Raw genomic sequence first — 27,030 nt, forward strand, 5'->3', positions numbered from 1 at the left:
ACGCCGATGTGACGCGCATGCGCAGCTCAGAGATCCTGTGATCACGCCTAGTGAACCGAGAGTCACACGATCATCTGTATGATCACCGCTTTACTCTCCATTTAAAGCGCTTTTACTCTTGATATCTCTAAACATTCACTCTTAAGAGGATGTTAAAAACACCGAAAGCTTGTCTCTAAGGAATAAGGTAGATGAACGAGTTCTTTTCTCATCTGTCAGTGTGTTTATGTTAGGCCTGTTTACAAACTATCATACACAGCCAAGGAGGCTTACAATAGAGGACAAATCCCACATTTATTAAGTTAAAAACACAATAACGAAAAAAAAAAAAGGTTTAGTGTAAAAATCCATAAAAGAGAAATGCTAAGCTAAGTAAAAGCTGTCAAATTCACAATGGCTCTGCTAATGAGCGAAGTCTCATAGTTATTAACATGTAACGTTAGATAATAGGAATGACACCAGACCTTCAAAAATTCATATTCATATAATAAAACCAAATTATGTTTATTTTCATATTAAACATCACAACAGACATTTATCTCTCAGTTTAGCTCTTCTAAATATGAATATTTATATAAATTAAATTAATGACAACATATATAGAAACACGTGGATGCATTATGTACGTGTATATTAAATAAAAGTATGGAATATTTTTTAATGTAAGTTTATTGCCATCACACCGCCTATGGGTACCAAAGCATTTATTGTGCAGACAGTATTTAAACAGGTGTTTTATCTTGAGATGTCACATAATTGTTTATGCAATATTAATATGTTTTTTTATTGTTTGAGTGATGGAAAGGGTCTGGGGTGGGTGGTGCTGTCAGACAGGAGCAGCGTGATCTCAGAAGCGTTGGATCTGACACAGACTCACCTCCACCTCATGGCCTCCATCTACGCGCCGTCATTAGAGGACTCGGCTGAGGTGAAGGAGGGCTTCTTGTGCCCGCTCTGTCTGAAAGACCTTCAGTCCTTCTACCAGCTACAAGGCCATTATGAAGAGGAACACTCCGGAGACAACCGGCACGTCAGTGGTCAGCTGAAGAGTAAGTCAGAGTTTAAGGCCTCCTGAAGTTTTTTAGCTTTTAGTATGAATATGTTAGCCTTAAGGTTATGAATAAGCTGGTGTGTTCCAAAACAATGACAGAATTCACATTTAGGATTAGATTTTTATGACATCACCTTCTTTTTATGACTTCAGCTTCTCATCACATCTTCTGTCCAATCACATGCTCCCTAGAATCTGAAGCTCCGCCCCCTCTGCTATAAACACCACCTGGCCAAAGTTGACAGCAATATGAGATGTGTGTTCGGTTGCTCAAATGCTTCAGTTTCATGAAGTTTTCCAACTGTACGTTGGTTAGGAATGAAATGGCTAGAATTTATTCACACCTCTACTATTGAATCCACTATAGAATTGTTGCTGTCAAGTACGACTCGCAGTCTGTAAACTAAACGCTATTGGCTATTTGAAAAGGGGGAGGAGCCAGTTGTCAAACGTTTCCTGTAGTTTTTCACCAGGTTTGCACACACTGCAGGAGGGATTTTGGCCCGCTCCTCCACACAGATCTTCTCTAGATCAGTCAGGTTTCTGGGCTGTCGCTGAGAAACACGGAGTTTGAGCTCCCTCCAAAGATTCTCTATTGGGTTTAGGTCTGGAGACTGGCTAGGCCACGCCAGAACCTTGATATGCTTCTTACAGAGCCACTCCTTGGTTATCCTGGCTGTGTGCTTCGGGTCATTGTCATGTTGGAAGACCCAGCCTCGACTCATCTTCAATGCTCTAACTGAGGGAAGGAGGTTGCTCCCCAAAATCTCGCAATACATGGCCCCGGTCATCCTCTCCTTAATACAGTGCAGTCGCCCTGTCCCATGTGCAGAAAAACACCCCCAAAGCATGATGCTACCACCCCCATGCTTCACAGTAGGGATGGTGTTCTTGGGATGGTACTCATCATTCTTCTTCCTCCAAACACGTTTAGTGGAATTATGACCAAAAAGTTCTATTTTGGTCTCATCTGACCACATGACTTTCTCCCATGACTCCTCTGGATCATCCAAATGGTCATTGGCAAACTTAAGACGGGCCTTGACATGTGCTGGTTTAAGCAGGGGGACCTTTCGTGCCATGCATGATTTCAAACCATGACGTCTTAGTGTATTACCAACAGTAACCTTGGAAACGGTGGTCCCAGCTCTTTTCAGGTCATTGACCAGCTCCTCCCGTGTAGTTCTGGGCTGATTTCTCACCTTTCTTAGGATCATTGAGACCCCACGAGGTGAGATCTTGCATGGAGCCCCAGTCCGAGGGAGATTGACAGTCATGTTTAGCTTCTTCCATTTTCTAATGATTGCTCCAACAGTGGACCTTTTTTCAGCAAGTTGCTTGGCAATTTCCCCGTAGCCCTTTCCAGCCTTGTGGAGGTGTACAATTTTGTCTCTAGTGTCTTTGGAAAGCTCTTTGGTCTTGGCCATGTTAGTAGTTGGATTCTTACTGATTGTATGGGGTGGACAGGTGTCTTTATGCAGCTAACGACCTCAAACAGGTGCATCTAATTTAGGATAATAAATGGAGTGGAGGTGGACATTTTAAAGGCAGACTAACAGGTCTTTGAGGGTCAGAATTCTAGCTGATAGACAGGTGTTCAAATATTTATTTGCAGCTGTATCATACAAATAAATAGTTAAAAAATCATATATTGTGATTTCTGGATTTCTGGACAATTTCAGACCCCTCCATGATTTCCAAGTGGGAGAACTTGCAAAATAGCAGGGTGTTCAAATACATATTTTCCTCACTGTATAAATAGGCCTACAACAGAACGAAAATACAAATGAAATAAACAGTGTTATAGGTTTTTCAGGAAGGTGTACTAACAATGGTATTCAGTAATAGCCTACAACAAAAAAAATTAAAATGCACAGCGTATAACCCTGCTGTACACAATAAATATATATTAATCTTTAATAAAGCTACTTAAGTTATTCAGTCAAGAGCAGTGAGTAATTTTCCTTTGTCATTTGTTGTTTGACGAACATTAATGACAGACAGCAGGATTATTAGGCTGCTGTCACATTAAAGGTGCTCTAAGCGATCCCGGGAGACGTTACTTCTTGTTGACATTCGAATTGTTGTCAAACAAAACAGAGGCTAGCTCGACCCTCCCTCCTCCCCTCCCTTCCGGCATAAAGGAAAGTCAAAGTAGTCACTACAAACAAAGTTAAGTTTTACTGATACTTCATTCAATGTGTAATGTCGCCAAGTTAGATAAATGCTTTTATATATTGCAGATCAGAATGCAGAAAAAGAGAAACATTATCTTAAAATCGCTTTGCCACCTGTGGTTATAACTATAACAAGTTAGCTCCCATACAAAGACGCAATAATAGCAAGATAACGTTAGCTTCGCATTTACCAGTGAGCACAAACAACGGCGGCGTTGTAAACTAATTTAGTCAAAGTTGTCAATAGCCTATAAATTAACATTCAAATTCATAACAAACAGTGGGTGAAAACAATCATTCACACAAATTGTCGCCCTACTGTGAATTTGCTTGATCATTTACAATAGAGATTGATCGCTAGCTGCTAGAAACATATGTTGTATTCACCAAAGTTAACGCTGACTGCATAGTTCTAGCTAATTACATTCTTGTGTTGGTTTGGCGAACATGAACGTCAATTTAGAAAGAAAAACGCATTTACCTGTTCTGCAAAAACAGAGCAACTGAATGTGGGATTGGAAGCCCTTCTGCCGGCGGAGTTCTCGCCACCTTTCGAAGGTTTTTCCGATGTAAATTCGGGACTTCGCGCGTTCCTTATCCTTGTCCCTATTCTTTGCAATTTGTTCATCGGAACGTCGTCTCTTTGGTCGTGTGTCGGCCATAATTCAAACTTCCCTCTTCATGCTTCTCTCTCCTCCACACCCCCTTCATGTGCACGCGCACTAACCCCCCCAAACCCCACCCTCAAATACTTCTTGCCAGTGATTGGCTGGAACACTGTTTGTTGTGTTTCGTGGTGCGGGTGAGCCCAGTTTGTTTTTGTTGCCGTTTGTGGAGCCTGTGGTGTCTAGAGAGACCGCGGTTTTTTTTACAGTGTGTTCAGGGGACAGGCAGCTAGCGGATAGTGAGGAGATGTTTGCTGTGTGTGACAAAAAATGTTTTGGCCTAAAAAACACGTGACATCACTTAGAGCACCTTTAAGAGCTAATGCACAGATCCAATATACTGTTACACACGTTTACTCCTCAACTGTGTACGTTTTACTCAAGACATAACCCACTGTTTACGTGAATACTCTTCAAAAAAGGCATTTTGAGTTTTTGTGTGCATACGTTCAGGCGAGTTTCCGAAGTGTGTTTGCTCATTTGCGTCTCAGAGCACGTGCACAGAAAGCCTCCTGGTGAACAGTTGCAACTTAATGCGCTTTTAATAACACAGTTTAATATCAAGCACGTTTGCAACAGTAGACTGCATTTTACAACACTCTCTTGTTCGGCTGATTTGGATGTTAAGTTTGGGCTTTTAGGGAGGAATCGAAGCGCACCACTGAATCGTCGTTTTACCTCCATTATCTTGTTTTCATAATCGTTGGAAGCCAAAATCCAAAATCAATTACGATTAATCGCACAGCCTTACTTCACAAGGTATTCCGCCGTCTTAGGTGAGATGGATGATTGGCATATAAGGAAGACGTTACGAATGTACCCACCAGTCGCTGCGCACCACCCAGTACTGCAAGAAGTTTGACTAAAATAACACAGGGTGCGTCTCAATCAGCTCCCTAGTTCAGTAGTCAGGGCACTGATCAGGGAGTCGGCTATTTTAAGGGCTGTGTCAATCGCAGAATCCTTCCAGTGAACTGGGACGTTCTCTCCCTAAAAAATCCCACAATGCACCTCAGAAACCAGGGGGCATCGATGCTTACTATGCTCCCTTACGGAGAATGATGTCTCATTTCCACATTTCTTGCTCGCGTCTGGTGTAGACATGGTGTAAGGATCCAATAATTTATTTACATTTTTTTATAAAACAGGAAAAATAATTTCATATTGTTATCCTTCCTTGTTTATTGAAGTTCAGATATTACTTTCATATAGTTTGTAAAATAGCTGTTTGTAATGTAAATGAAGGTAAAATGTAGATAAAGTTATTGTCTCCTAAAGGAAAGAAGCGATTCTGAACTCCCTGACACGAGTCGTCAGTAATTCAGTCTCACTTCATGAGAGTCTCACTAGTTCATCTGAGACTGGAAGAGTTTGGTTCGTGTTGTTCGTGTCGAGAAGACGCTGTTTTCTGAGATTGATACGGTAAAACCCACGCCATCGTTACTGTTCGTATCACTGTGTGTCAAGAGCTGAGATACAGATATGATAATGAGCGTTTGGTTTCTGACCAATCAGAGCAGAGCAGCTCTCAGAGAGGCGGGGCTTAGACTGAATCCTTGATCGAACCGTTTCAGACACTGAGAGAAAAGAGCTGATGCTGCAGTGGAGATTATGAGAATTGTTTTTTGATCTTGGATGCATGTAAACCTGTTGCAAGAGACTCCAAAACAACATCAGGAACCTTTAAAATTGCATAATAGGGGCACAAATCATGCTTATTAAGAAAAAAGTCTATAACAGAATTATTTTGCACCAAGGGCCAGATTCCGTCATCAGTAAATAGCCAAGCCTGTGTGATGATCCCACAGCTGCCAAATTTCTCATTAGTATTTGGTCACCCAGGGTTGGTAGTTGGTGGGCAAACATGAAAGCCAGCAGAAACTGGATCAGAGATGGCAGATTCAGCACAGAGGCTTAATAAACGTGGATAAATATCGTGATGTGTCTGGAAGGTGGAGACAGCTCTGTAACTGAGATCGGCATCGAGGGGAGTAGATGGATGCGACTCAGACATGAATGTCAAATGATTTACATTTGTCTGTTCAATTGAGCAATGTTATCGAGGCACGGAAAGTAGTAATTCCAACATCAGAGTTTGTTTTTGCAAAGTGATGAATTGAATTGATGAAATTAATTCTCAGAATTTGTTACTGTTATTTGCGTTGTCGCTTTTGCTGATGCTAAAGTTTGGTAGCTTTTTTTTGCTTATTAGCCATCTAAATGTGCACATGCAATGATTTTGTATTTTATATACAGATAAAGGTCCTAAACCAATGCATTTTGGGTGAGTAGGGGAGAGCGCGGCACAAAACACTTTTTGACTTTCTCAGTTTGTGTAAATCTACTTAGGGTTCAGAGTATTTATTTTTTCCCGCATTAATTTCACACATCTAAGTACAATTTTCATTAATACAGTGTATACATTTTTCATGATATATCCCCAAAAGAATGGAAGTGAACTGTGACAACATGCCCCATAGGTGTGGTACATTATAACATGACCATAGGACAGATTAAAATGCTATCTGATCTAATAAAAAAATATATACAAGACAAACTAAAATATTTTCTCAATAAAAAACAATGTTACTTTTTCATATGAAATAATGGCATTTTTTAATAACAAAAAATATAAAAAAAATATTGAGCTGAACATTGACTCTGTCTTTATTCACCTTTTTCTCATGTTTTTCAATAGAATTGATAAAAGTATAGAATAGAATATCATAGTTCTTGTAACGCAGTGTGACAACATGCCCCGCCTGAGCAACTGGGGTTTAAACCCGGCGAGTAATACAATAAGTTTCGTCATGCTGGCATGTGTGGAAGTATTTAAAACAAGTGTGTTACAACTAGCCGTGCGTTAGTTTGTGCCGCGCTCACTCCTACGCTGATACTTCTAACACACATGTTAGTTTACATCCTAGTTTCCTAGCAAGTGAAGGAACTGATTCCTTCCTGTATTCAGTTGTATTGTTCATTGTTTCTCAGGCCTGGTGCAAAAGGCAAAGAAAGCCAAAGACAAGCTGTTAAAGCGGGACGGAGATGAGCGGACCGACAGCGGCTATGAGTCGTTTTATTACGGAGGAGTGGACCCGTACATGTGGGAGCCGCAGGAGCTCGGTAAGACTCTTACTAACACGTTCTTCAGCAAGAAGTCATTCACACTGCTTTCAGTGCTGTGCAGTTAAATGTTGGTTGTTATTGTACATGCATTCAAGCTGTTCATGGATCAGTGGGTGTTGACTCCAGTCAGTTGTCATTGTCAGACTGTAATGTGTCTTCTGTTAAAATAGGAGCCACTCGCAGTCACTTGGATTCCTTCAAGAAGCAGAGAGCTGCAAGAATCGACCATTATGTTATTGAAGTCAATAAATGCATCATACGACTGGAAAAGGTGAATGTTCGAGCATTACGCTCCTATTTCATCTTGCGTGATTGTTGATTTACTCTAGGCAAGTATTACACACAAACACATTGCATGTGCATGGCTCTGTTGGACATGCTTAAAGTGCCCCTGTTTTGTTATTTTAAAAGTTCCCTAATTTTGTTTTAGAGTCTCCTACAATATGTTTACATGCATCCAAGGTCAAATTATTGCACATCACCTCATTTCTCAAAGAGTCTGGAAACAGTTTATTTGAAGATTCACCCTGCATCCCATAATATCCATCCTAAACAGTGTGTGAGATTAGAGTAAGTGTGTCCCAAAGCATATAGTGTTGAAAAGAGTGTGTCAGAAGTCTCTGGATGGTCTACCATTTCTGGTGGATTTTTGAAGTGTGGATCCGTGCTCACTATAACGGCTAATATTACCCACAACCCACTGCGCTATGGAGGAGGAACTACAAACAAGAGTAAAAAGTGTTAAAAAACTACAAAACATGGCGGATATGCGTGACCGAGGGTGAGAGGTTGAGATAAAGGTTTGAGTGACTAATCAAAGTTTAACCTGATAGAAAAATATTTATTTAATGTTATCCGTGATATATTTCATCTGCAACAATAAAAATGTGGACTTTTATAAAGATCCGTTTGGCCATTAACTTTTAAATGCATCATGCATTAATATGAGGAGAGTCTTAGCATGAAAGACCCGCGACTGCAGATCATCGTGCTTCTGCATTTCTCTACGATACAGAAGGATGACATTAAATGTGGAGTATTTCTTCTTTGACAAGATGATTAACAGGCCAGTTTACTGTGACAGAGAGCAACGTTAAAGATGCAAGTGTATGACGTGATAGTTTGTCCCGAAGCTTGATTTCTCTTCTGCTACACACTCAGAAGGATCTACTTTTTCTTCATAAAAAGAGTACATACTTTCAGGGCGTAGTATAAGTAGGCGGATTGAGACGCAGCATCAGTCTCTCTAAACCCCTCCTCTCTGCTCTGCTGTGATTGGTCAGATGGCTCAGTCTGTTGTGATTGGTCGACTGCTTTCAGCCTATGTCAGAAACCAAACAACCATTAGCATATCTGAATCTCAGCTCTTCCTCAGCTCTTGACACACCATGATACGGACAGTAAAAATGGCGTCGGTTTTACCGTATTAATTCCAGTGCGAGTCCTCATCTTTTTGACTTGCATCAAAGTGGATTCGCAGTAAGAAAACAGCGTCTTCTCGACATGAACAACACAAACCAAACTCCAGTCTCAGATAAACTACAGTGTTTGAGGGCGGGGAAAAGTGGACAGTATTTGCGGGCAGCCAGTGAAGACCATAGGCTTAAATGATGCAACATTATTACATGTATGTAACAGGAAGTGAGACTGGAATTGCTGACGACTCGTTTCAGGCAGTTCAGAATGTATTCTTTCTTTTAGGAGACAATAACTTTATTCGCCGTTCACTTTGATCTTTTACATTAGCAAGCAGCTTTATTAGACTGCATGACAGGTGATATTCGAAAAAACACAATATGGGCACTTTAATGCAACTTTAGCAGGGAAAGCAAAAGAAACTTGACTTGTGCTCATGTTTTGGAACATGCAACTTGCAATGCTAGAAGTGTCTGGATCCACATACATAAGCAGATTTTTTTGGGGTTCAATAAATTCAGATAATGGGTTAAATCTTTAACAGAACTACATTTAATTAAATTGTTTCACATGACTACTTTTGCTTTTCTTTTCCAGCTAACCTCTTTTGACAGAACCAGCATGGATGGAGCGCAAATAAGATGTATGTGAACAAAATATAAAAAAATATGATTTGTACCATTTTAGTAATAACTTAAAATGTGACTACTGTGCTTCTTTGTTTTTCCAGCACTTGAGAAATCGGTGGTATCGTGGGTGAATGACCAGGATGTGCCGTTTTGTCCTGATTGTGGAGGCAAATTCAACATCCGCAACCGCCGCCACCATTGCCGGCTCTGTGGGTCCATCATGTGCAGAAAGTGCACGGAGTTTCTGCCTCTGCCAATGGCATGTGAGTTACACGCATTTAGAAATGTTCAGTTCAATGCAATATTGTTTAACAAATGCAAAAACATTTTGAGAAAATGTAATTTTACTGAGTAAATGTAAATTATGATCCATTTGTTTCCACAGTTTTGCATCACAATAGGAAAAAAAAAAATTCAGTTAACCCCTTCATTGCTGTTTGCATGTTTTCTGCACTGTGGATGATTTGTAGATTGTACCCACAAAAATTCTCTGTATTTAAAAAAAAAAAAATCATTAATTCTATGCTGCTCATTTTTGACCGCGAGGAGAGTGCAAGTGTGAGTATTTTTAGGACCATAAAACCTTTTGAATCATGCCCATGATTTTTTTGTTTTTCTCGTTCACATAGCAGCAAGTGCCACAAAAGTCACTACATGCCGCACCATTCCGATGAAGTAGAACATTTTTAAAAATCAAAACGTACTTTTTATTTCGGTTCAAAGTGACCAAAGAGCACCAGAGACTTAAATGGAAAATTCTATACATTAAGACTTTCTTCTTTAAGTTTTTGTTTTTTACTTGCATAGAATTCAATGCATATCCTTTTCCCCCCAGAAATAGTGAGTTGCCTTTCTGTCCTCAGCCTGCTTTTTCAGATACAAGCGCTCTAACTGAAATGTTACTGATTTGAAAGAGTGTGTATAGTAGTGATGGAGGTCCAATAGACTTCCGTGAATCGGTTCTGTCAGCCAGTTTGTTTCGCATGTGAGTAAAGTGACACATATCTGACGCTATAAAGTCACTGCCCCTGTATCTCTCGCTCCAACTTTAAGCAGTTCATCGTGAAAGCATTTTAGAGACCAAATTATCTGTCTTTTGAAGATTTAATCATAAACTCTGGATAATGAGTTTTGTGAACCCAGTGAATTACAATAGACTATATACTTTAATTCGCAACCTTTGGCGCACTAAGCTATATTTCAGTAGACAGATGCTTTGCCAAAGCAGTGCACAAAACACAACGAGATAGGATTTTTCAGGTAAAGGATTAGTTCATTACTTCACTTCAGAGTTAAATGTCAGTTTCAGTGCCGCTTCAAAGTCTCGACACGATCCCTGCCGAGGAATAAAAGTCTTATCCAGACAAACCCTCTGACATTTTATAAAAAAAATGAACACCTGTATACTTTTTAACCACAAATGCTCGTCTTGCAAGCGAAGTCATTCATTTTCAATGTGAGCCGGCGCCGAGGAGGGTTGAAGTCAGGTCAGCTTTATGGTAATGAGCTATGACGCGATCCGAGCGCAGTCCTGTAAACTTTGGTTCCGATCACATTAGTTCCCAAGCAAAGTGGAGGAGAGGTTGATCATGTGAATTTTAGAAGGCGCACAACACTATTTAAAGGCAACATTTTCACGCTAGAACGCTTGTTGTCAGCTGGAATTCAAATGTTGTAAGTCTTATGTTACCAGTAAAAAGTGGCCTACATTATTTTAAATATATCTAGTCAGTGACAGTGCAAGCATAATGTCTAAAATAATTCTGTATTTTCAGGTTCAGAATCATGAATATATTAATTCTGGTCCAAGCCTATTCATTTACACCCACAATGTTATATCAAATTTAGCATTTAATCAACAGTACATTTTTTCTTAACCTTTTATTATATGTCTTGGAGTATCACAATAATAACGTATCGTGAGTTCAGTATCGTGAAATCGTTACACCCCTAATGATTACATAATGTGTGGCGCATCACAGCTAGTGCAAGACGAGCATTTGTGGTTAAAAAGTATATAAATGTTTATTTTGTTATAAAATGTCCGCTGGTTTGTCTAGATAAGACTCTTATTCCTCGGCTGGATCGTGTCGAGACTTTGAAGCTGCACTGAAACTCACATCTGGACCTTTAACCCGTTGGACCCCATTGAAGTCACTATATGGAGAAACATCCTGGAGTGTTTTCCTCAAAAACCTTCATTTCTTTTCGACTGAAGAAAGAAAGACATGAACATATTGGATAATGTGGAGGAGATTCAATTATCAGGAAATTTTTATTCTGAAGTGAACTAATCCTTTAATTGATTGACTTGGGATGTGAAGTGATTCAGTGTGATTTAGTAGGTTTTAACTGCTAGTAGGTCAGATTTTCAGAATGTACTGTAATGTGTTTTCAGATAAATTAACCAGTGGATCCAGGGAGGCGCTGTGGGCTCCTGGCCAGACTGGCTCTCCAGGCCCGGTGACCCAGCAAACCCTTCGCCGCGGGTCCATCAACAGCATCTCGTCCGTCACCTCTGTGTTGGAGGAGAAAGATGAGGACCGCGTGCGCTGCTGCCATCACTGCATGGACGCGCTGCTCCGGTACCAGCGGAAACTGGAGGAAAAAGACCACGTGCCTGATATCGTCAAACTCTACGAGGTACAAACTTCAGAGTTAATGGGGCCCTATAATGTCCTTTTCACAAGATGTAAAATAAGTCTCTGATGTCCCCAGAGTGTGTATGTGAAGTTTCAGCCTAAAATATCCCACAGATATTTTTATATAGCATGTTAACATTTTCACATTTTCACAGTTTTTGTGTGTCGCTTTAAATGCAAATGAGCTGCTGCTCCCGGCGCAGAGGGCGGAGCTGCAAGGGCTTGTGTGTGTGTGTGTGTGTGTGTGTGTGTACCTCACACACACACACTGAACATTTAAAAAACTTTTAGCCTTTTATGTCCAAACCGGAGTCGGACAATGATGGAGAGACTCAAGAAGTGACAACATGTAGAGCAACAGGACATTTTTGAATGGCTAGTTGATGAATTTATGTAGCTGAGGTGGAGTTAACTATCTTCTAGTCATTGATTAGCATATTCTGTCTTGATAATCTATAAATCGTGTTCTCGGGGGCGGGGTTTATGTAAATTTTCGGGTTAGTGATGTCACTAACCCTGGAGGAATGTTGTGTAGTCTCTACAAGTCCTTAAAAAGCGATTTCTTTAAGAGCAAATATCTCCCTTTGCTTTGAACTTTGAGCATTGTAACTTTGCAGATGTTGTTTATGCTCAAACAGCAACATTACACACTAACTAAAGTTAGAAAAGTGAAATCATAATCAACCACCCCTTTAAACTTTTTGTTTTGTTGAACATTGGATCAAGTAAATATAATTGAATTACATTAAACACAGAGTTAACATACATTTGTAAAATGTAACAATTGTGTTAATTAGAAATTAATATGGTTTTGGAGACACATCTTCTTGATGTCCGACAAAATATGGCGTTTTCAGCTCAGATAGCCATGAGACTTTGAAAACATCATGTTCTTTCTTCTTTTTTCATCTGAATGATCCACAGGTGTGTCCCAATTCGCCTACTTGTGCATTATTCTATGCCGTTTTGTAGTAAATAGTGTGAGTAGTGTGTTCACACTGAAAATTACAAATAGAAAAAGTGCACTTTAAATACCCGGATGATGCACTTGATTAACTGAAAAAATTAAGTGGGGAATGTTTGACGCTTCATGCACTCGACTGTTGCAGGTTTAAAGGGTTAATTCACCCAAAAATGAACATGTTCACCCTCATGATGTTCCAAACACGAGAGACTTTCGTTCATCTTCGAAACACAAATGAAGATATTTTTTATAAAATCTGAGCTAGTTCTGTACTTTCCATTGACAGCCTACGCAACTACCACTTTAATGCTTCAAAAAGTTCATAAAGAGAAAAACTAAACTAAACTCGTGAAACTAATCCACACATGAATTGAGCGGTTTAGTCCAAAATTTCTGAAGAGACATGATCGCTTTATGATGAACAGATTTAATTTCGACATTTATTCACATATAAACATTGAAAATACCAGTAGTGGAAGGTCGTTCAATGTAAATAGCATCTATCGCCCAAACAACCTTCTACACACACACTGGTAATAGAATTGACATTGACTATACAGCTAATTATGATTCTATTGCCAGTGTGTACGTAGAGTAGGGTGGTCCTTATCAAGTCCATTTTTTTTTTTTTTTGTGCAAAATGTTAGTGTCTTAACCTCTTAAACTGTTCCTTTTAACTTCAAAATTGGAAATATGCAAAAATGTTGACAAAAAAATGATATTTAGAGGTAGCTCAATCATGTGGAAGATTGCCTATGTTAAGCTGTGCGGCGTTATTGTGATATGCAAGTAATATTAAAAGTTGCTGCAAATGAACTACATTTTATTGAAATCAGAGCAACACTGACATGACAACAATGACAACAATCTCAAAAAAAGCACAAAGTTTTCAACAATCCCTCATTTCTGATGCTCAGCAGCCAGTGTTGACTTTCTGCAGTCTGGATAGATCCGTCGATGATCTTCCACCCCATGAAGGAGAAACTGCAATTGTTCTTCAGAGTGTGTGAGATAGCCATTGTATTCTTGAATCAGAGCCACTCCTCTCTCGACTACTTTCATTGCATGTATGGTTGCCTGTGCCTCCTGATTCGGCCAAAGTTCCGGGTCAATTTCAAGGAACGTAATGTAATTTTTTTAACCAAAAAATGTGCTCTAAACCCAAACAATAACCAAGGTGATCATCAATAGAAATATGTATTGATTCCACCAGGAAAGGTAAATCTGCTAAACCAGGTCATGGATGGATTAATTTGGATTTAGTTTCTACAATAAGTAAACTGAGATATGCATCTAAAATACATATTTAGGAATATATGGAGCATATGGAATATGTGGAGATTTTTTGGGAATTTTACTAGCCAGGTACAATACCAATTCAGATGATCGTTTTTTACGAAAATCATCAAAATCTCAGAAAGTTTAAAGCTATTGAGCTGCCAGTAATTATTATGTTACTGCCATAAAAATTGGCATGCTGTATTTTCTTATATAAAGGAACAATTTGAAGGGTTAAGAGCATGACAATCGGAGACTTTAAAAATAAGGACCACCCTAACGTAGAGGGTTGTTTATCAAAGTGTTATGAAGATATAACAAGTGTAAAATGGCCTGGTACTCGTTTTTCACTTATTAGGCTGTAACTTCTGAAAGCAATGTCCAAACTTAACAAAGTCCTGAGGACACAAAGCAGCGTCAACAACTGAATTTCTTTTCTTTTTTTAAATACATCTTCTTTGGTTGATATCATATCCTCTAATATGACCTGGATACATAAAATTTCATAAGCTAATAATTTTATGAAAATGCACATATTCATACATTGTGTAAAAATGAGTTTGTGTACCAAATGTTATGAAAATCGTCCGGTAAGATGGCGCTGTAATATGTAACTTTACATTTTTTGCTAATAACTGTAACTGTGCATGATAGAATCAGATTTCTAGTTTCTTCTGAATCCTTGCTTTAAGTCCTTCTTAGGTGTGTATATATATATATATATAATTAATCTAATCATCCACATGGGTGTTTGTACCCTGATTTCCACATGCAGTTATATGTGTATTGTTGTGATTGTATGTTAATATACAGCGTAGACTTTCCCTCAGTACTGTGTGTGTTTGCTGTGCAGAGGTTAAGGACGTGCATGGAGAAAGTTGAAGCTAAGGCTCCAGAGTACACACGCATGGCCGAGTCGCTCAAGTAAGCCCTTAATGTATTTACTAATATAGGGAAAAAACTGCCAAAATTCAGAAATCTTTGGAAGATATCACTGAATATTTATTTAGCCATAGCAAAAGTAAATTTCTTACTTGTGTTCATTTTTCATCTCTGTTTTTTTTGTGTTTATTTAACATTGGTCAAATCTGATATTATTTTAATCGTATATCTGTTATTTAACAGTCGAGATAGTTCTTTAATGCTGATCTGACAGCAGAAGACACTCGCCGGGTTTAAACCCCAGTTGCTCAGGCGGGGCATGTTGTCACACTGCGTTACAACGAGCCCGTATTAGAACTGTGATATTCTATTCTATACTTTTATCAATTCTATTGAGAAACATGAGAAAAGGTGAATAAAGACTGAGAGTCAATGTTCAGGAATTATGCAACTATACTGTATAGCTGTGTTTTGCAGTGTGTTTGTTGTCAAACTCAAAAAAATATATATTTTCATTATTAAAAAATGCCATTTATTTATATGAAATATATGAAAAAGTTACTAATTGTATTTTATTGACAAAATATTTGAGTTTGTCTTGTATATAATTTTTGGATTAGATCACATGTTAATCTGTCATATGATCATGTTATAATGTACCACACCTATGGGGCATGTTGTCACAGTTCACTTCCATTCGTTCAGGGTAAAACAAAACCACATAATTGTACTAGACATGGGAAATTAATGTGGGAATAAATAAATACACTGAACCCCAAGTGAATTTACACAAACTGAGAAAGTCATAAAGTGTTTGGTTGTGCCCCGCTTTCCCCTACATATAAAGTGTATATTTATATATATATATATGTTCTGTTCCTCTGCAGCGCTGGCGAGACGGCCTTTAGCCTGGAGAACGCTGCCGGTCTGAGGATGGAGATTCAGAAATACTACGAGCTCATTGACGTTCTGAGGTAGACTGAAGACACACACTGTACGCTGTGATGGCTGTATCTAAATCAGGGTTCTCACAGTGCATTTCTGTGGGTTTCTATTGGCATTAGTAAGAAGATTCTCACGCTGGGCCTGAAAGACGAGGTCCAGCCTCACCCGAAAGCCCTGCAGCTGCAGAGGATGGTGCGATACACAGCCACGCTCTTCATTCAGGTGAGGCAGACGACATCCGAAGGGGACTTACGTATTTCCCAGAAGACAAAATAATAAGAGTTTACACTATCATCCTGTTTAAATGTTTATCTTAGTGTTTAAACACCTATAGATTAATTGTTTTTTTTTCCGGAAATAGGGACTTAATTTGTTACAATGTTGCATTTTCTTCTTGGTTCGGTTCGCTTTCACAAGGCAACCTTTCAAAGCGTACCAAAATGTGTTTAGGAACTGTTCTCTTATTGGTCAGAGTTTCCTCTGCGTCATCCATCAAGATGATTGACAAGTTTGAGTTGGCCAATATATTTCTGTCTTCATTTTCTTCAAGTTAAACCAAACTTTTATTTTGGCGTTTTGTTGTGAAGACCTTTGAGTTTCTAGATTTTACACTGGTGAAGTGACTCGTGAAGTTCATCCATTATGAACAGTGCATTTAAGCGTTACATTAAAGGAGTAGTTCACTTTAAAATGAACGTTAGCCCATGTTTACTCCCTCTCAAGCCATCCTTGCCTTTATATAGGGAGCTATACAGTTGCTTACAGGACATTACACAAGTTTTATTTTTTAACGCCTCCAGGTGGCACTTTTCTCACTTCAAAAGATGGATTTTAAAGGCCTCCACTCTATTTTAATGTGAAATATTGCATTTATTGAAAAAAAAATATATATATATATATTAGTTGTAATGGAAAAAAATAGCTCATAAAAATTGTAAAAATATTGCATAGTATTATAAAATCCCTTCAAAATTCTAAATAATAATCCAAAAAATTGTATTGAACACAAATATATTCCATTGGTTTTCCTGAAAAAAAGAAGAAGTTACATTTCAAGGCTTAAGGTCACTTTTGACTGCGACGGAGCCAAGTGTGACCCCTAAATGAAGAGGGAATGAATTTGAAGGTATTGGACCTGGAAAGTCCTTGAAAGGTTCTTGGATTTGAGGTGAACCAAGGTGTGGGGAACCCTGTTATATACTGTCCTCTTATTGGTCAGAGTTTCCTCTGCGTCATCCATCAAGATGATTGACAGGTTCACTCCATGAGCTTATTGTGGCTTTATTTGTAACTGTCGAGACACATGCAAACACTGTACGAATGTAGCCGTCATTCCCGCTGTTAAATTATATACTACATTCATATTACAATAATACAGCAGCAAATTCAAACGCGCTCTCTGGATATATCCCTCTCTAGAGGTCATCAGTGCCGAGACACGCAAACAATATGAATATTATAATGCAGAATCAAGGCTTCATCGGATGCAAACTTTTGAAATGGCTAATTTGTATAAATTCAATTATTTTGTCTTCTGTAAACACTTAGCTTAGCTTCTGTAAACAGCTTAGCTATGGCAGTACTGAAAAAAAAAACGAATTAAATTTTCATGCTTAAATTTCCTATATAGTTTTTAAATGTTAAACATCTTGCAGGTTTAGGAACGAATGTGTGCAACCGTAGGTAAAGGTAGAAGCTCACATTCAACACTTGCTTTCTTGCATCCCATAGGAGAAACTGTTGGGTCTGACGTCCCTCCCCACCAAGGAGAAACACGAGGAGCTTAAAGAGAAGAGAAGAGAGGAGCTGGAGAGAAGAGCTCAGCAGGAGAGACAGGTGAGAGAACAGCATCATAATCGCATAATCATACAGTTTGCCGAACAGGTCTTCTTTATGTAACTTAAAAATTGATTGAGCTTCTCTATTGTGCCGTATATTCGGGTGAAACGCTTCTGGAACAAGGACAAATGTGGGTTGGGCTTGATTTTGATTGGATGGTTGTGGTTTGCTATTGGCTGATCTCATGTGAGTGACAGGTTGCCCTGCCCTCGTCATCAGAGAAGAGAAGAGATGCTAGAGGAAAGATATTCTGATTCAACATTACCAGGAACATTAATAAAATAAAATAAAAGGATGTACTTGGAGAAATCATTTCTAATAAATACTGCAATATTCCATAAAAACAAGAAATGTAACATTTTTACAGGACCATTTAACCTTTTCGAATCATGTCCATGATTTATTTTTTGTCTTCACACTGCAAGTGCAGAGGTGGACAGTAACAAAGTACATTTACTTGAGTATCTGTATTTTACTTTTTTCTGGAAACTTTTACTTTAACTAAACTACATTTGAAAAACAAATATCGTACTTTTTACTCCACTACATTTCTGTCAAGGTCCTTGAGTAGAAAGGAGTAACGTCAGTCAGTGGATGATTTTGGTTGGAAATGAAAGTCAGGTTGACATAAGAGCCCGACTGATGTTGGATTCTGACATTAACCTGATTTTTATTTTCAGCGTTGGCTTTGGTCTTCTAAATGCGAATTTTGTCATTGTTTTGGAGCACACTAGCTTATAGATAACAGTAAGGCTAACATATTCATACTGAAAGTCAAAAAACTTTAAATAGGGCACTCTTTGAGGGAACAGCCATTTGGGTGTCCGAAACCATTGTGGACGTTATTGAGTGACTTATTCAATCTCACATTCAATCCCACCACTAGAACTGTGCTTTAGAAATAAATGTGATATTGATATGAGGGTAGGCAGGCATAGATTCAGAGGCATAAGGTAGTGTAAGTATTACACACAACAATAATAAAACAATGCATTGACACTTTTTACTTTTTATACTGAAGTACTTTTAAAAACTTCTGTACTTTTACTTCAGTAAAAATCAGTCTTTACAACTTTTACTTGTAACGGAGTAATATCTGACCTGTAGTATCTGTACTTTCACTCAAGTAAGGAAGTTGTGTACTTTTGTCCACCTCTGAAGTGCCCAAACCTTTACCAAGTTTCGAACTATTCCATGAAGTCAAAAATGACAGAAGAGAACCAGAGGAAGAGTTCACTTCAAAATGCTAATTCTGTCATAATTGACTCATCCTCAAGTTGTTTCAAAGATTTCAGAGTTTCTTTCTTCTGCTGAACACAAAGGAAGATATTTTGAAGAACGTCGGCAACCAGACAGTTGTTGGACCCCATTGACTTCCATAGGATTTTTTTCCCTAGTTTGGAAGTGAATGGGTGCACCAACTGTCTGGTTACCCATATTCCCCAAAATATCTTCTCTAGATTGACATCTAAAAATGTTTAAGTTTTCTTCTCACTTCATTCGGATGTTAAAAATGAATAAAATGGCAACAGTAAAAAAAGGCTGTTCTGTTCATGTGACGTTTGGCGTAAAGCGCATTGTAACTCTGTTCTTGTCTTGCGTAAAATAGGCCGGCCTGGAGGCACAGAAGCGCCGTTTGGATAACGAGAAGAACCGACCGGCCCGAACTGACACAAACGGTGATGTTCCCGGTCCACGCATGACCAAAGCTGCCGGCTGGCTCCCGCAGTCGGACACGCTTCACACCCGCTCGGAGCTGGACGACCCGCTTCTGCAGCAGATCAACAACATCGAGTCGTTCTTACGCCAGGCTCGCTCCGCAAACCGCAGCGATGAGGTGGCCATGCTGGAGGAGAACCTCAGGCAACTTCAGGACGAGTTCGATGCTCAGCAGACCAGTCGAGCCATCAGACTCTCACAGAGACTGGCCGAGGAGACCGACCTTCAGCAGAGCCAGATCCAGCATCTACAGCAGAGAGAGCTGGAGCACAGAACACACACTAAAACCTCCTCGGACGTCAGAGAGACCAATCAGAGGAGAGAGGACGAGGAAGACGAGCACTCCGTCGGAAGCCCAAATCTGCTAGGAGACTCTCCTCCGCTGGACACACACACAGAAAAACACACACCGACTCCACCAGCCAGAAACCCGTTCGAAGAGTTCGAGGAAAAACCTGCAAACTCTCAGACGGCCAATGGGAAGAAACAGTACAACCCGTTTGAGGATGAGGATGACGAAGAGGAGGAGGATACCGGGAAAGCAAAGTCGCCCAGAAATCCCTTTGAAGATGAAGATTGTGAAGACAGGAACCCTTTTAAAGAGGTTTCCGACGACACTCCTGCCGCGTCAAACAACCCGTTCGATGAAGATGATGATGAAGATGACACGATTGAGGAAGAGCTGCTGCTGCAACAGATTGACAATATCCGAGCGTATATCTTCGACGCCAAGCTGAGCGGACGTTCTGATGAGGTGGAGCTTCTGTCGGAGAACCTGAAGGAGCTGCAACGCACACTACAAGAGCAGAAGAGGAAAAAATAGCGGACGACGCAAACTCGCTGGAGAAAAACTCTTGTTTTCAGTTACAAACATATGGAAGCTTGTTTCCGACAATTAAAAAGGTAATTGCGACTTTTTAGTCTCACAATTCTGACTTTGTATCACGCAATTGTGACTATATCACACAAATTCTGAATTTATACCATAATTGTGAGTTATAAAGTCAGAATTGCGAGATATAAATTCGTAATTGCGAGAAAAAAAGTCAGGATTGCGAGTTTATAAAGTCAGAATTGCGAGATATAAACTCGTAATTGCGAGAAATAGTCGGAATTGTGTAATATAGGCACATTTGTGTGTTATAAAGTCAGAATTGCGAGTTTATATCACACAATTCTGACTTTATAATATGCAAATGTACCTATATCACACAATTCTGACTTTATAACATGCAATTCTGACTTTATATTACGCAATTGTGAGAAATAGTCATAATTGCGAGACGTAAACTTTATCCTGTGGCGGAAACAAGCTTCCATACAAACATGCTACAAAAATGTAAAACAAATGAGAATTTTCTGTGCAAGAGAAACACAAAAGCGTAGAATTGTAAATAAATTGCATCTACTTAAATTTGCAATTTAATCAATTCTAAAAAAAGCATCGGTAAATATTCAAATTCATGTTTTATGCGAACAAAACCTTAGTGTTATTTTCCATTGAATAGGTAGTTTCCAGTCATATAAATGAGTAGGTTTTTATGCAGAGTTGCTTGAAGTATCTAAAGTAAAGCTTTTTCTGTTCAACAAAGTCAGTATTTCGTGCACAAAGCAACTTTTACTGAGTTACTTCAGTTTTTCTTGAACACCTGCCGCTTTGAATCATTTTCTTATGTTTTTGATCTAATGGATAAGCACTAAATAGAAATCCTGTGTTTTTATCTCGGAAACATCAGTGATCGAGGATAACTCAGTTTACCAAACCTTTGTTCTTCTTTGTTGTTTGGAGCACAAAATTTGATTCGTCTAATCAGTGTCAGATATCTTGGATGTATGTAATTTAGATCTGTATATATAACTTTTTTTTCTATTTATATACTGATTTCGCGCTTCTACAAAAACACCCAGTGCAAGTTTCAACACTTGTTTAAAGTCAGAAATTCCTGCTTCTCCATTGATATGCTTAAATCTCCCGTTTTGCTTTGCATGTTTTATTAATCCTCCATTGAACTGTTCACTGTACCCATCACAAACACATCAAACACTGTCGTGTATTAACTTACACGAACTCGTCAAGGCTTTCCTGTACAGAATATACACTGTATTTGAAGAGCTGAAGTTAACACATTTATTTCCCATTAGAAGACAGTATAAGAACACACTAGCATAAAGTTGCTGAATGAAATGCTTTTTGTGATTACTCATGTTTTTTTTTGTCAACAAAGCAACATATTTGTGAGTAATATTAACAACCTGTCCATTAGCTTTTGGATAATGTTGTGTGTTTACACCGAGCAATATCAGGTATCATAAATGTAACACTAATAATTAATAAAACCGACTGAATGAAAATGTGGTCAGAAAGTTTTTTTTTTTTTTGCAAGTTCACAGTTTACCTAACGAGTTAAACTTACAAAATCATGTTGACTCACCAATAAAACATTAAAATAAAGTGTAACTTACATCAAATGAATCACTGCTGAGTTTTTTTCCAAGACAGATGCAGTTGTAACAAACACTTTATTTGTGTGTAATATATATATTTTTTTTTTAGACTACATGATATTTTTATGCGATTTTAACTTCTAAAATCACCTAATCATTGCCTGCTGTCTTTAACGATGTGTGTGATAATGTCTTTGAAAAGGCAGAACTAGCGACTGACTTCCAAAAACGAGCACAAACAAACTATGGTCAGAAAGTATTTATTTTAACACATTATTTGCAAGTTTATAAATGAAGTCTGCTTTCCATAGTCCATCACAGTTTACCTAATGGGTCAAACTTACTAAATCACGTCCACTCACCAATAAAACATTAAAGTAAAGTGTAACTCTTACATCAAATTAATCACTGCTGTTTTTTTTCCAAGACAGATGCCGTTGTAACAAACACTCTTTGTATGTAATATGTATATTTTTTTAGACTACATGATATTTTTAATGCGATTTTAACTTCTAAAATCATCGCCTGCCGTCGTTAAAGATGTGTGATGATGTCATTGAAAAGGCAGAACTAGCGACTGACTTCCGGAAACGAGAGTGCAAACAAACTATGGCCAGAAAGTATTTATTTTAACACATTATTTGCAAGTTTATAAATGAAGTCTGCTTTCCATAGTCCATCACAGTTTAACTAATGGGTCAAACTTACAAAATCACGTCCACTCACCAATAAAACATTAGTTTAATTAAGGTTTTCTCCCAGAGTCCAAAGCGTTTGTCACATTGACTGCAACAGTTTTAATCGTCAGATGTCGCAGCCAGTTTGGCCCTGTATTTGCCCGTCATCTCTTTGGGAAGCGGGACGAGACCGGGATGAGGAACTTGACCCTCCACTTCACTCATACACTCCCGCAGGAAATACTTCTTGTGCCCGAAGTTAGCGGGGTTTGACAGCTCCATTTTAGCCAGAGCTTCAGCTTCAAGAACGTGACTGTGGGCAGAGAGACAGAAGCACAGGCACATTAAATCTCATTATATCATGGCATATTGTGGTCAATGTGATCAGGGTGTGTTTCCCGAAACTATACATTCACACACAGCATTGCAGAGTTGTGTGTTTGGAGCGACAGCATCGACCTGTGTTTAGAAGCAGAGTTTCTAGTTTGCATGACATGTGGACTGAGCCTGGGTTCTCCCAAGGTTTTTTTTCTCCATTGGGTCACCTGATGGAGTTTTAGGACACCATTAGGTCACTTGATGGAGTTTTTCGGTTCCTTGCCACTGTTGCCTTTGGCTTGCTCAGTTGGGGATATTCTGGGGATATCTAATTTGATTTTATCAATAAATTCCACTAGAAACAAACCTTGTTGTATTATTTTCATTTAATACTGTGAAGCTGCTTTGATACAATCTGTATTGTGAAAAGCGCTATACAAATATACTTGACTTGACTTGACTCAATAAATCTTTATCTTGAGCAAAATAAGCAAACTGACATTCAGTACAATCTGTGTCTTTTATTCAGAATATATACAAATGTCATTTACGTATTTTAGTTTGTCAAGAGATTTAAAGCGTCGTTTTTGAAGAATGCGCATGTGTGAACGTGCTCTAGTGTGTAAGAACGAGTGTATGATTGAATCTGGAAATAAAGCTAAATAACTGAAAAAATGAGAAAAAGGCAAAGATGGATGAACTTGAATTTGCTACTGTTGACAATCCAGCGTTTTCCGTAAGTCTGTTTGTCCCAACCAGGCGTCAGTGGGCGGAGTTACAGTAAATAGCCTCTGCTAACAAGATGGGCTACTTGCACTTAGTGTAAATTAGGGGTTCAGATGGTTTTAGGGTCACGGTTTCGGTACGGTTTCGGTATGTTCAGGGTAAAAATAACTACTGTAATCTAACTACAAGCAACAGCACAAATACATACAATAGAGCAAAGATACAAATAAAATAAGGTCTAACATTAGTTTTCAGGTACAGAAATTGAATAAAGTAATCAAATGTAAAATAACACTGCATATTTGACTATAAATTAAAGATTAATCCTTATTAAAGTTACAGAGGCTATTAAATCAAGAGCAGTGAGTGATTTCCTTGTCTTTTGTTGTTTGATTTACATTAAAAATACAGACAGCAGCAGGAGTATTAGGCTGCTGTCACTTTAAGATATAATGCACGGATCCAATGTATTGATACTGATACACACGCCTCGACTGTTTCGTTCACTTCAGACGTAACCGACTCTGGTAGGATACTCAACAAGACTGGCATGTTGACATCATTTGTGTGTGGATTAGCCTGCTGAAGTGCAGGACTTGAAAGAGAACTCAATATTCACACACTTCAGATGAGAAATCTTCTCACAGCGCACGCCAGTTCTCATTTGTGTCTTCTGATTTGCTCTTGAATGTTTAAAGGGTTAGTTCACCCAAAAATGAAAACTCTGTCAGTATTTACTCTCCCTCATGTTGTTCAACCCCGGAAGACTTTCGTTCATCTTCAGAACACAAATGAAGATATTTTTGATGAAATCTGAGAGCTGTCTCACTCCTGCGTCAGAACGGAGGCTCACTATTGGCCAGCGTCGGCCAATAGCGAGCCTCCGTTCTGACGTTCAACCCAGAAGCGCTGCGCTCTTACACTATGTGAACTCACTCAGAGACACACGGAAGAACATGAAGAGTTGAATAAAGTCTGTATTTTTGTTTGTTTTTGCACACAAAAAGTATTCTCGCCGCTTGATAAACTTAAGGTTGAGCCGCTGGAGTCACTTGGACTATTTTAAACATTGTCTTTACTAACTTTCTGGGCCGGCAAGTTTCGATAACATTGAAGCCTATGGAGGAGTGAGACAGCTCTCTCAGGGGTTGGATCAACATGATGGAGAGTGATTACTGACAGAACTTTCATTTTTGGGTGAACTAACCCTTTAACTTAGCAAGGTTTAAATGAGTTTAGTTTAATCGCAGATAGCAGCGTGTGCCGTTCAGTCTCTCGTGTGTTTGAGCACTATCAACACCTGCGTGAAGACGCAGTAAATGATGGCCGTGTTCAAGCATACGGCACTCACATTGAACAAAGTTCACAAAGAGTGACTGTTCTGTCCACGTTTTTTTGGATCATCGCTGTTGTAATGTATTGAAAATCTGGAATCTGAGGCAAAAAAATCTAAACATTGAGAAAATCTCCTTTAAAGTTGTTCATTTATGTTCTCGATTGTGCTGCATTCACTCACAAAAATACATGTTTTATATATTTACGGTAGGAAATGTACAAAACATCTTCATGGAACATGATCTTTACTGAATATCCTAATGATTTTTGGCATAAAAGAAAAATCGATAATTTTGACCCATACAATGTATTGTTGGCTATCATACAAATATACCCGTGCGACTCGAGACTGGTGACGTGATCCAGGGTCACATATTATAGATGCGTCGTCAGATTTAAGATGAACCGCGGTGCAAATGCGTGCTGAACCGTGGATGGAGAACGTTATGGTTAGTTTTTACCAAGAACCGTTACACCCCAGGTGTAAATAGACACTCCGATTTACTAAACAAGGCAAATTAGCGTGAGAGCGCAATCCCATTAAAGTGTGATGGGAGTGGAAAGTTCTGCGTGTGACTGACGTGCAAAGAACGCAGATGCAGCCGAATAACTTCCATAATGACCAACACAATCTACCCAGAGCAGAGCTAATAGAGGTATGACGCCAGAACCCGGAGGTCTATCTCGCCGCTGTTTCCTTCGGGACAGCAGTGAAAGACTCTAATGTAAAGAGTGCCGCGAGTTTGATCTCATGGGGACTTTAAAGCACATCATGCTCCGCTACTTACTCCGGCTTGCCAAGGATCTTCTTCACATGGTGTGTGATTTCATTATGATGCTTTCCTTCTACATCCACCAACACCTGCTCTCCATCATCTGAACACAGAGCCAGAGGTTAGAGGATAAAGCCCATCAGAACACAGCCCTGAGAGTCAGACACTCACCGAGATAAAACCGCAGGAAAGGGGACGGAGTCGTGTTTTTGAACATCATTATCTGAACCCAGGGGTTTTTGTACTGGATTTGAGGAATGTTGAAGAACACAAACTTCCTGTCAAATACATTAACATTATACTTCACATACATGAGTGACTTTGAAACATCTATCATGTGTGTAACCTTCAATTCTCATTTATTTAATCTTCTTCTGACATCACACAACACAAACAGTATTTTATCCGATATATTGACAGTGACAGCGATTAACACTCTTTCAGTAAGACTCTTTCTGCCTAATAAAGTCAGCTGTAGTTGATGTCGTTATTCTGACCTTGCTCCTTCACTCAGATCTCCATGCGTGTTATAATTGACAGTCATAATCTTCACCGATTTCTTAAACACAATTTCTCCTTTCTGCAGATACTCCAGCGTCCGCCGTATGGGGAATCTTCCCTTCATCGGCATGATTATAGGATTTAATTGAGTAACTGATGATCCAAAGACGTGATCCCAACACATCAGCTCATGCTGCTCCTGCCTCGCGCTTATTGATGACGTCAGATACATGCGCCGCCTAGAACGAACAATCACAGAATCACTGACAAGCAAAGAATAAACTAAATAAAATCATTCATATACAATTTACATGATTAAATACGTAATGATTCGTTGCAATAAACAAAGGTATATTAAAATGTAAGAATAAATATAAGGCGCGAAATACTTAATTTCTTAATGAAAAATGAAAACCATATGAAACACGCCTTAAAATAAAACTCAATAAATACACTTTGAAATAAAATGCAGCAGACAACGTAAAATTATTTAATACATCATGCATGAAATAACAGAATAGCTACATCATGAAATAAAGTGCATTCTGAAAATATTCAGAATCCATATGTTTTTTACGTTTTTCCATTCCACCGCGCTGCTTTTCTATTGTTTTTCAACGTTCACACGCTAGGACGTCTTTGTTGCTGGAGAAGTGATTTTATTATATTCTGTCTTAATAGTTCCACTCAAATAGTACACACAAAATGTATTCTTTTGTCATTCAGACAGATCTTAAATTATATTTATAGTCTAAATAAGTATTGCATTATGCACAAGTTTGCTGAATGGTTATTCTAAGTGCATCAATATCTCAAGAGTATAATAAAAATACAAATTGACTACTATTAGGCTACTATCAATTTCTGTCCACTTATTGATAAAGATAAAGATAAATAATAAAGAGGTGATTCTAATGTCAAG

The 27,030-nt window shown here is 38.7% G+C and overlaps 2 protein-coding genes across 2 annotated transcripts; one reads left to right on the plus strand and one right to left on the minus strand.

Annotated features, from left to right (window-relative positions):
- Positions 1–28: 28 nt before the first annotated feature.
- rbsn (rabenosyn, RAB effector) lies at positions 29–21,681 on the plus strand. The gene is made up of 13 exons (XM_084389809.1): positions 29–187; positions 796–1,049; positions 6,885–7,016; positions 7,190–7,290; positions 9,033–9,078; positions 9,166–9,327; positions 11,463–11,707; positions 14,802–14,872; positions 15,718–15,804; positions 15,895–15,997; positions 17,507–17,611; positions 19,224–20,196; positions 20,647–21,681. The coding sequence occupies exons 2-12, from the start codon at positions 887–889 to the stop codon at positions 20,154–20,156; spliced, it is 2,148 nt and encodes a 715-aa protein (XP_084245935.1). The 5' UTR covers positions 29–187; positions 796–886; the 3' UTR covers positions 20,157–20,196; positions 20,647–21,681.
- A 341-nt stretch (positions 21,682–22,022) lies between these two features.
- On the minus strand, positions 22,023–26,343 carry mrps25 (mitochondrial ribosomal protein S25). Its single transcript, XM_084389819.1, has 4 exons — positions 26,105–26,343; positions 25,779–25,885; positions 25,623–25,710; positions 22,023–22,768 (listed from the first exon to the last, which is right to left on the minus strand). Exons 1-4 carry the CDS (start codon positions 26,338–26,340, stop codon positions 22,576–22,578), a joined length of 624 nt encoding a protein of 207 aa, XP_084245945.1. The 5' UTR covers positions 26,341–26,343; the 3' UTR covers positions 22,023–22,575.
- Positions 26,344–27,030: the final 687 nt, after the last annotated feature.

Source organism: Rutilus rutilus (genome assembly GCF_951802725.1).
Source record: "Rutilus rutilus genome assembly, chromosome: 19".
Classification (NCBI taxonomy): domain Eukaryota; kingdom Metazoa; phylum Chordata; class Actinopteri; order Cypriniformes; family Leuciscidae; genus Rutilus; species Rutilus rutilus.

Coding starts and splice junctions, on each gene's coding strand:
- rbsn (XM_084389809.1), top strand. CDS start 887: ATGGCCTCCATCTACGCGCCGTCATTAGAGGACTCGGCTGAGGTGAAG. Junction 7,017..7,189: donor GTGGGAGCCGCAGGAGCTCG/GTAAGACTCTTA, acceptor CTGTTAAAATAG/GAGCCACTCGCAGTCACTTG. Junction 15,805..15,894: donor GAGCTCATTGACGTTCTGAG/GTAGACTGAAGA, acceptor TATTGGCATTAG/TAAGAAGATTCTCACGCTGG.
- mrps25 (XM_084389819.1), bottom strand. CDS start 26,340: ATGTATCTGACGTCATCAATAAGCGCGAGGCAGGAGCAGCATGAGCTG. Junction 25,886..26,104: donor GATCTGAGTGAAGGAGCAAG/GTCAGAATAACG, acceptor TGTATTTGACAG/GAAGTTTGTGTTCTTCAACA. Junction 22,769..25,622: donor AAGATCCTTGGCAAGCCGGA/GTAAGTAGCGGA, acceptor CTCTGCCCACAG/TCACGTTCTTGAAGCTGAAG.